Below are 10078 nucleotides of genomic sequence, written 5' to 3'. Positions count from 1 at the left end.
AACTTTAGTTCAAACTCAACTTTTGCTAGTAGTAGCTCTAAGTCAAACTCGAGTATTGCACTGTCCGATCTCAACTCAACTTGATTGTTTCCCTAGTAATAGCAATTAGATATGTCACTTAATATGATATTCATTTGCATTTCTTGATTTAGTGGCACGTTCCACTTCATTGGATTAATGCATTTAAAAAAGATAATATTTTTTCTACAATACATTAGATCAAACACAAAAACAAGATAATAACACACATTAAACCAACATATTCCTGTTTCACAGCTTTACGAACGAGTTCTAGCTAAAGCAGAAGTTTCAGAAATACTCCAACTTCTCCAGCCTTCTCAAGTACAGAAAGAAACATAATGAAATAGTTTAGCCACTAGAATATTAACTTAAAATTTACAGCAGTACAAACTTATGGAGAGAGTCCATATGAACTATTGACAAGTTCTAAGAACCTTATATTTACAATACTAAAGATATATATGTGATTCTCACACCCAATCACACATTGCATCTACATTGCAGCATTATTCACAAGCCAATGACACAGACAACAAACCAGTAGTAGTAGTAGTAGTACAATTGTCACAAGGACAGTTGAAACCACGCATATGTAAATTGAAAAGAAAGAGAGCCTGAATCAGTTCTCCAAATAGAGCGTTGTGGAGATCATGATATTTGTTGGTGCACAGCATTGGAGTATATTTGCATTTAGCCCTGCATACTTACTAATGCACAGTATGCATCACAGCCAAGTTTTTTCCACCAGACTTGCAGTTCAGAGCATTTGAGAGCGGCATCACAATTGTTTTTGCAACGTTATTGGAGATATCCGGACTCATCACTTGATGAAGCTCCAGGAAAACCAAGATGTACCAGCACCACCTCTCCGACCCTGTTGGGAACCGCCCCAACTAAGGCTGCAGTGAACAGTTTAGCATGATGAATGATGCTGTGAAAATCTTCCCAGTCGTGTTATCAGCCATAATCCCTTGATTGTGAGGATTAAATTGGAGAGACTAAATTCTTTTCAGTTGATTATGAGCTTTAGTTTGGTACCTCGTAGCTAGTTGTATGAATAAAGCCCCAGGGATTATGCAGCTATTTATAGTTGCTGCATCTAGAAATGACAAAAAATTTTGATGGTGGCTCTTTTTAAATCAAAAGAATAAAGTACTATGATAACGCACAAAGGGGCACGAGGAAACCTCGTTTGGAAGTTTCTCCATTCGTGTTGTTGTTGTAGTTGGATTATACTTGTGTATGTTTGGACTACACTCATCTCCTGGTACATAAAATAGCTACGAATGTACCAAAAATACTTGTCAAAGTTTTTAATCTACAAGTATATAGAATAGCTATATACTAAAATTTTTGCATCATCATACACGAGTATTTGCCTTTATATATTATATTCTATTGATGTTAAAGAATAGTACCTTTCAAAATACAAGTATTGGTGTACGCAAATAAGTGAAACAGTAGATCTTAAAATCCAGTTTAACTGATAGGGATATTAGTCAAGTGACCGTGAGATTTTTAGTTTAACTCTCGAATCTTCTCATTTCCAAGTGATTGCGAGGCACATTTGCCTAATTTTGTTCTTATACCCCATAATTGATTGAAAGTTGTATGTTATATGTGGGCCTATAAGTAATATATGATAATTTTTAATAGAAGAACAAGTTATAGACACAATTTTTAGACATTTAAAGTAAATGGATGACAAAGGACTAAAAATGATCAAGACCAAATTGAATTGGAAAATGCCCGAAACAATTATACTAACTAACAAAAACTCAGATTAGAAAGGCTATGCACATGAACAAAGTTAAAAAAAATTTTGTTGAAGTGAAATAAAAAAATCATATTAATTATCGAAATAGTTGATTGCTTTTATGTGGATTATTATTGATATAAAAAAGCTAATCCTTTATGTTAATACACCGGGATACAAACTAGTTAATATATATCAAGGGCAATGTAAAATTTTACTAAATCAACCATCAAGGATTCCTCTATTGTTTCAAGAACAATTTCCAAATCAACTAAAAATTCTGAGGATGATCCAGTTTTTCCTAAATTACACGTTACATAAAAATTGATTAAAAAGTTCTACAACTTTGCATATTGGCTTTTATTAGATTTGAGTTACTTTTTGCAGTATCAGCCCTAATATAATAGGTCCAAGACTTACAACCACAATGGCATGATTCATGTAAATATGGCCCAATTACTCCCTAAAAGAAATGGACAGATGAGATTACATTTTCAAGTGTTGGACCTTTGATTGAGCTTTGCTTATTAATTTCGAAGCACTTAGAAGTTAATTATTTTCCCCTTTTTAGATTAACGCAGAAATCTAATGTGTATTATTTGAAAATATTTTAAATAAATTGTATTATTTTATTATAGGGCATTAATTGTGCACGAGTGCTGAAGCCATGCATGCTGTGACATGCAAATACATGTAAAAGGGGAATAGGTTTGTCCAACCATATAAAAAGGAATTTTTCTTGATAAGATTTAACAACTTGATAGTTATGGTAGTGAATAAGGAGAGACATTTTCTTTTTCTTTTTTGGTTCCAAAGATAATATTAAATGCTTTTCTTTTTCTTCTAATTTTATAGGTAAGAGACACAAGAACTAAATAGTTACATATAGCAGCTTATTCAATAAGTTACAAAGATCAGTTATAATCCAGCAATATATCAAGAAGTATTTTTAAAATCTACCAAATAATCTATACGCACACCCCCTTATTTGGCTAAATTCATAAAGGCATTCCAAAGCAGGGCAAATCAGTGTTAAATCTTATCAAGAAAAACTTCCTGCTCACCATCTTTGGCCCAAAAGTTTGTACCACTATATAAAAATTGGAAGTTCCATCCTTGTGAGCAGCAAAAGGGCTCATCAACATCCCAAACTCCAACAGAATCAAAAGATCAAAAGAGACACGGAAGCTCCTTTAAGATATTAAAAAACTAGCATTGTAAAAAGTTCTAGATAACTAAACAAATCCAGTGCTTTAGCCATGAAAATCTTAGAAGCAGCTCCCTTGCTTAAACAACAAATCACTTGAGTCATCATCTAACAAAGATGTAACTATCCAAGAGAAACACCAGCAAGTGGAGCATTACAAACTATTCTCACACAGAGATGTATCAGAAACGAAAGGAGAAAGAAGAAGCTACACCTCTATGTAAAATATGTTATTGTCGCATACCCTTAAAGGTATCCTACCTCAACTAGACAAGGGAGAAATCACAGTCTGAAGTAAGCTAAGAGGACGAAGAACCAACCATGGAGCTGATCTTCTGCATAAAAGCTTTGATCTCACTTTCTAACTTTGCTCTCATCTCTGGTGAAAGATTGTTACCTGCCTTCTCCAATGTTGATTTCATCATCTCAAGATTCTTTTTGATAAACAAAAGATCAGGTGGATCACGATTCTGAGGATTTGAACCAGAAGGTTTTGCAGGGCTCTTGAGTCCATCCATGGGCAGAAGGGGTGGCACCAAAGGAGTCAATGAAGGGCCTGAAACACCAAGAGAATTCTGCACCTTATTGTGATTGGCACTAATATCCAGAACTGCAGCGGTAGACTTGTTTCTTCTCCTCCTTTTCCGTGGCGGTTTAGTTTGTGCCATAGCTGAGTTTGTATCTGTTGCATTATTTCCAGGTAAGACAGATTCAACAACATTACCATTCAAATCTGGGAGGTTTGAAGCTTTGTCCTTTCTTTTCCTGCGCACAGGTTTAGCAGCTGGAGACAATAAGGGTGTTGGCTGAAAGCTGTTTAATAGTGATCCAAATTGAATGCTGTTTCCACTGGCATCTGATTGCTGGGCAATGACTTCTGAAGTAAATGCAGTTTCACCCTGGATATTATTCTGCTGAGGAACAGTGTTCAGGAAATTCGGACTCATTGCTTGCACATCTTTCAACAACTGGACAAATTTAATGTTGTTTCGACTAGGATCAAGCAAGCCTACAGTTCTGGTATAAGCATTTTTTCTAGCTAAATCCTCCGTCTGTCTAATGTTTGGTTCTAGTCCACAATGAAATGCAGTAGTTCCTGGATCCTGGCAATCTTCGGCTGATGAGACTTGGATATTCCCATTCAAGTCTGGTAATCCAGTCGCCTCTTTAATATCAAGTACTCCTGGAACTGTTCCTGCCTCCGGCCGGCTGGGTACTTTTTCACTTTCTGGCATATCAGAACCCACTCCCTGGCATTTAATTACCACTGAACTACTTAATGCATTTATAGCTGAGCCAGACAAGAAAGTGCCTACTGAGGTTCCATCTTCCTTCTTTGTACGTCTCTTCTTAGGCTTGGCACTGGATGAATTGTGTTCAACTGAATCCTTTCCATTTGTTCCTTCTGAGTCATAATTTGAAGATTTAGTCATTCCATCCACCTTAATTTCAACTTCATCACCAATATGCTTATTAGCTATCTCAATGTCTAAAAATGAAAATCTCCTGAAATTGCATAAAAACCTGTTGACTGAACCAGAAAGTTGTCTTCTCTTGGGATGCAAACAATCAAGAGCAGTAACAAGGAGTTCAGAGAGTATTTCAGCCGAAGACGCCTTAATATCCTTCGCTTTGCCAAGCATATCAGAGGAATTAGTAGATCTATGTGGCCCAGCTTTCCGTGATTTCTTATCACCATTTGATTGTCCAGAGTTGCAGTTCATTTCCACATTTTCTCCAGAAGTTGGTGCATCTGCATTGCCCTTCTTGGGGTTTATGTAAGGATAGGATAAGTACTTGCTCTTCCTTCTTTCTCTTGCTTCATTGCCTTTTGCAGATCTGCTATCCATCCTCCGATCATTTTCTCCATCTAAAAGATCATCTTCGGTACCTTCTGCAGAAATGAAGGGGCTCAACTGCTGAGAAAAGACCTCAGCTTCACCAGTGTCATTCTCCTTTCCATCATTATTTAGGTCTTTGTCCTTTTCTCCCAAATTCAGACCATTATGACGACCATCTTTGGCATCAGCTGGCCTGAGTTGATGCATGGGCAATTGACAATGCCCCAAAGAATGATAAAACGCTGAAAGACAATTTTGGGTGATGGTTAATTTAATTTTACCAGGCACAGGTGCTCCCTGTGCAATATACTTTACCGATTGTAGAAAACTAGCAGGTTGAAAATGAGATCCCCAAAAAGCACTGGTACCCATTCGGTCCATTGATAAGTATCTCTTCACAGTTTGATCAGCAGACTGAGCAGAATTTTTTTGGTTTTCTTTTAAAGAACAAGAACAGGTCATCTCTGCCTTTACACGCCTACCAATCTCAATGACAGCCCTGTCTAGTGCCCCACGAAAGTTTCTAGAGTTGTTTTGATGAGACATCTCGTCAAAGTACTCAAGAAAATGCTTCAACTGAGATGAGGAGCACCAAATAAAATTAGCATTTCCATAATACTTAACCAGGAAAGATTCTTTTTTGTGGGAATCTGCAGCACCCTTTGATGAGTTTGAGGGATCAGTAATCATTCCAGGCCACCATAACTGTGTCTTGGTTTTAGCCCATACCAAATCACCAACATTAAAGCTGTTATTTCTATTGCATGAATCCTTGCCTGCCGTTTCATTCTTTACAGGTACTTCTTCACTTATTGGCCTATTCTTCATCACATCAAGTAAAGAATCACCAGCCTCTGAAACCTGGGCAATTGTCTCTTCGCCAGATGACAATGCTTCATTTCTTTGGCATGAATCTTCAAGATCAGGTCCGCCCTCTCTCAATGCATGCCAGTCACTGCAGTTCCCTTCATCAGCTTGATTAATACCGTCCATCGGACCGAAAACCTCCACAAACAAAGAAAAACCGTCACCAGAAACTTCAATCTTCCTCGGAGAATCTACTGCCTCAGACTGTTCCATTGCATCATTGCCTTTCTCAACTCCCTCCTCAGTCTCCACCTTTTCAACTTCAATCCCCTCATTCCCCTCAAGAATCAAAGCCTGGCTATTGGCACCATTCATCCCATTATTTTGTGGTTTCCCTATGTTTTCTTGTTGGACATCCAACCCCAGAGAGCCTCTTGTGTTCTGATTTTCTTCAGCAACAAGCTCACTCACTAAAGCTTCCCCTCTATTCACCAGACCATCTAATGTACAACCATTATCACCACCGTCAAAGCTTTTATTTATTTCCGTATCACTTACTTCAACGTCTCTACAATTTACATTAATCCCACCACCGTCTTCTCCTGCAACCAAAACTGAAGCGCTAGAATTCTCATAACCTTCTCGAGGCATTTGACCACAAGGTTTCAGACTTTGACTCTCTTTTAACTGCACAAAACCCCCCTCTACAGCTTTTGAGTCCTTTTGAGTTTCCATTTCAAGAATTCCATTAAAGGTCTCAACTTTTCCCAAGAGCAGTTAATCCCTCATCAATTTATTTCACTGTCATCCAAAACAGAACAAAATCACAAGGATTACAAAACACATTTTTCACAACTTGCTGCTAAAAGAAACTCTCCAAAAATGCAAAAAAGTCAATCTACAGCAAAAATAAGAAAAACCCACAAAAAATCTACCCATAACTAGTTAAAATCACACACACATTTACCAAGAAGTAACAGAAATGGACATTAAAAAACCTGCTTAAACAAGAAAAAAAACGTGAGGTACCTGGAGGAAGAACTGAAAACGATACTCATTTCAGAAACTAATTCTCAGGTAAAGAGGAGAGATTCCACTGACTAAAAGATTGATTCTTGAGGCAAAGGAATAGCTCTTTCTTTTGCGGGGGGATGTGGGATTTTTCTGCAAAGAGCGCACCGGAGTTTAGGCAGAAAAGACAGGTCCAGTAAAGAAAGAAAGAAGGGCTCTTTTGCTGCTGTGCTTGTTCATGTGGTTTGGTTAAAGAAACATGTCCTTTGTGCAACGGCATTGTCTTTGCTGTCACGTGTTTGTATTTTACTAGGATTAGCCCTCCACGTCTCCGTTCAACAAAAATTAAAAATAGAAAAAAGAAAAAATGAATTTTCTTTTTGATAAGAAAAAATGAATTATTACTTCATTTTTTTTCCAAAAATGAATTATTACTTCATTTGAAAGCCAAAAACTTAAATAGACTTGAGTTATTAGAACCAGTGACTTAAGTTTTATCACATCTTCATTGTGCATTTAATATTTGAATGGGTAAGATAATTTGACGAACTTTGAATCACTTGAATCTGCGGATGAAATTATAAATCAGGTCTATCCAAGTTTTTATCCATTTTGAAAATCATTTAATCAAAAAAATAGTCAAAATATATCTAATAATTAAATGAACAGGGGCATTTAATTTTGGTGGTGGCAGTCTGACACGTAAAGATGATACCGAGTTTCTGTCACCCAGCCGAGGAGCATTCTATCAGGGAGCATAGCATCAAAGGGGATTAAGTAAATAAGGAGCCGCAAGAAATGGAAAAATAAGGCCAAGAACAACCAACTCTTTGTCAAAAAAAAAAAAAAAAGAGGTCAAGTACAAGCAAAATAAAAGATTTTTTTTTTGTTGGTTTTCAAAGTATTGTGGGGGTAACGTTTTCAATTTTGATACTGAGTAAGAAAGACGGGAGAGGCCTAGGATAGTTTCTTGTGTGTTTTTCCAATGTTCATATTTTTAATATGTTTTTCTAATATTTCATGATCCATTGTCCACATGGATCACATTAGAATTTGGTTGATAATTATACTATTGTTAAATTTAAAAAGACAATTTAACAAGATAGAAAGAAGAAAGGAGAGTGGAGGGAAATGCAAGATGTAAGGAAATGAAATAGTGTATTTTACAATTATTATAGACTTGTACGATTGCTAAAATTAAAAAGATACAAAGCAAGAAAGGAGAGAATGGTAAAGGAAAATACAAAATGTGGAGCAGGATTGCACCCTTCAACTATACTTTGTTCTTAGTTTGATATTTAATTTAACATGTGACACTTTAATCCTTAAAATACAAAATATATCCCACTAAAGTATAAAATTTTGTCACACATTGGAGAATAAAGTACAATAAATATCATACTTTAGGGAACAAAAGTATAACAAGTGGGACAGATTTTATATTTTAGTGAATAAAATGTCCCACTATAAAATTTAAAAACTAAAATTGGAATTCGGATAGAGTTGGAGTGTGCAAAATAGAATTAACCCAAAGGAGTAAAATATTTTACGCTACAAGAAAGAAAGTGTTCTTCTAATTTAATTGTTTCATGACTTCCAAGCAATGCATGGACTGGTTTTATTCCAAAATCTTTCATTACTCGCGTATTTGAATGAGTTAGGGTTTACTACTTCAATTACCATTCTATCAATATCATCTGTTTTTAATCGATAATTATTATTTTGATAACTTATTTAATCATATATTGTCATTCCTTCCATCATTTAATTGCTCATTCTTGGTTTGGTACCTTATCATTAGTAGCTCAACTCTTCTTTACTGGTCATTTTGAACTTTGTGGGTTTTGTAACATGCTCCTCATGCTTTACTCTTTTATTACCTTTTCTAGTCAAATAATGGAAAAGTTAAGTAAACATCTTGCTTAAGTTTGAATTGTTAATACATCTTAACTTCATGGTTTTAAGTAATTCATCAATAGTTAATCTCCATATAACCCTTTCCTAGTTTTCAAATATGGCTGCCAAACTTTTGAAAAGTGGTAAAAAGGCTCTTATTTATTGAATATAATATCGTCTTTTTGTTTATTACTATTCATTTCTACATATGCATCTTAGAGAAACTATTACAATGACAATTTCCAAATTAGGATTCCTTGTTTCTTGTATTTTATGACAATCTAGATTAATTTTGAAACAGTGGGGTCTTTGATAACTCCACTAATTATTGAAGTTCATAAAGTAATTACTTTTTAAAACTCTATGCGTTTAGTAATGAAAGTTTTGTACTTCTATACATAGACAGAGTCAAACATTTTGTTGGGGAGGGATGAATAATGAAGAACATAAAAAATACAAAACAATGAAGCAAAAGAAAGTATCACAAATTGTAACTCAAAATTCAAAATTTTATAATTAATATTTTAATGCAATGACAAGTATAAACTAAAACACTCAAAATCAAATTCTCTACCATTTTAGAGTTTACCAATGCAAGTGTGATGTGATGAAAGATATTATTTTAGTATCACTCACTTTATAGAAAATTATGATTGATTTTACTTTTTTATAAAAAATTATCTTAGAATTCAAGAAAATTAACTGTAATTGGATATTAAGGTAAGAAAATATAGGGAAAAATTCCCATATTAACATATTGCATCAAAATTAGATGTGAAAAGAATAATCATGGATTAAGAAAAATTCTTTAAATAAAGAATAAGTAAAGATTGAAAATATAATATAGGAATTTCCAAAGAAAAATTTTTAAAATAGTAGTTGCCTTGGAATAGTTGCAGTTAGAGTCCGGAGACTGATAAGATAAAGTTGACTATAAGAAGTTCTGACTTTTTGTGTTTATCACAATGACAATTTGTGAGCTGTGTATGTCACAATTAGTTACAATTATGTTTTGACTTTTTATGTTGATTTTATTTTCATTTTATAATTTTGCTTTTGTTTTAATTAATATCTTAGTTTAGTTTAATTAGGATTTGATTAACATTTTACCCAACTTTAGGAGATTACAAGTTGGTATATCATGTGAAAGTTATGTAAAGAAGGGGAGTAAAAGATTATAGTTAATTGTATTTGGGAGACAAGAAAGGAGGAATTTTATTAATTTGTCATAAGAGGTATACAAAAAACAGGATTTTGAAAAATTTTGGGGTGGTGTGGGGGAGGGAGGGGGGAGGGATTGTCCCTCCATGCCTCTCCTATCTCCATCCTTGCCACTAAATATATTAAGCATCACTTAATTTGTCTACATATATTTTAAGTAAAACTTTTTATTTAATTTACTAAATTTTGGATAAATTTAAGAGTAAATCTTATATACAATAATGGTATATACACTATTACAGTTGGATATATGACACATATGCAAAAATTGAGTTTCAAATTTAAATTCGGATTATGTATTATACATCTAATGATGAA

At 34.5% G+C, this 10078-nt stretch overlaps 1 protein-coding gene across 1 annotated transcript; it reads right to left on the bottom strand.

The window, feature by feature from the left end:
* Positions 1–2945: 2945 nt before the first annotated feature.
* LOC113742996 (uncharacterized) lies at positions 2946–6906 on the bottom strand. The gene is made up of 2 exons (XM_072046082.1): positions 6662–6906; positions 2946–6433 (listed from the first exon to the last, which is right to left on the bottom strand). The coding sequence occupies exon 2, from the start codon at positions 6365–6367 to the stop codon at positions 3284–3286; it is 3084 nt and encodes a 1027-aa protein (XP_071902183.1). The 5' UTR covers positions 6368–6433; positions 6662–6906; the 3' UTR covers positions 2946–3283.
* Between the last annotated feature and the right edge of the window lie 3172 nt (positions 6907–10078).

The sequence above is a fragment of the Coffea arabica genome, chromosome 4c (assembly GCF_036785885.1).
Source record: "Coffea arabica cultivar ET-39 chromosome 4c, Coffea Arabica ET-39 HiFi, whole genome shotgun sequence".
In the NCBI taxonomy this organism is placed as follows: Eukaryota; Viridiplantae; Streptophyta; class Magnoliopsida; order Gentianales; family Rubiaceae; genus Coffea; species Coffea arabica.
The sequence above is the reverse complement of the archived record's forward strand: the minus strand, read 5'-3'. Positions and strand labels throughout refer to the sequence as shown.

Coding starts and splice junctions, on each gene's coding strand:
- LOC113742996 (XM_072046082.1), bottom strand. CDS start 6,367: ATGGAAACTCAAAAGGACTCAAAAGCTGTAGAGGGGGGTTTTGTGCAG.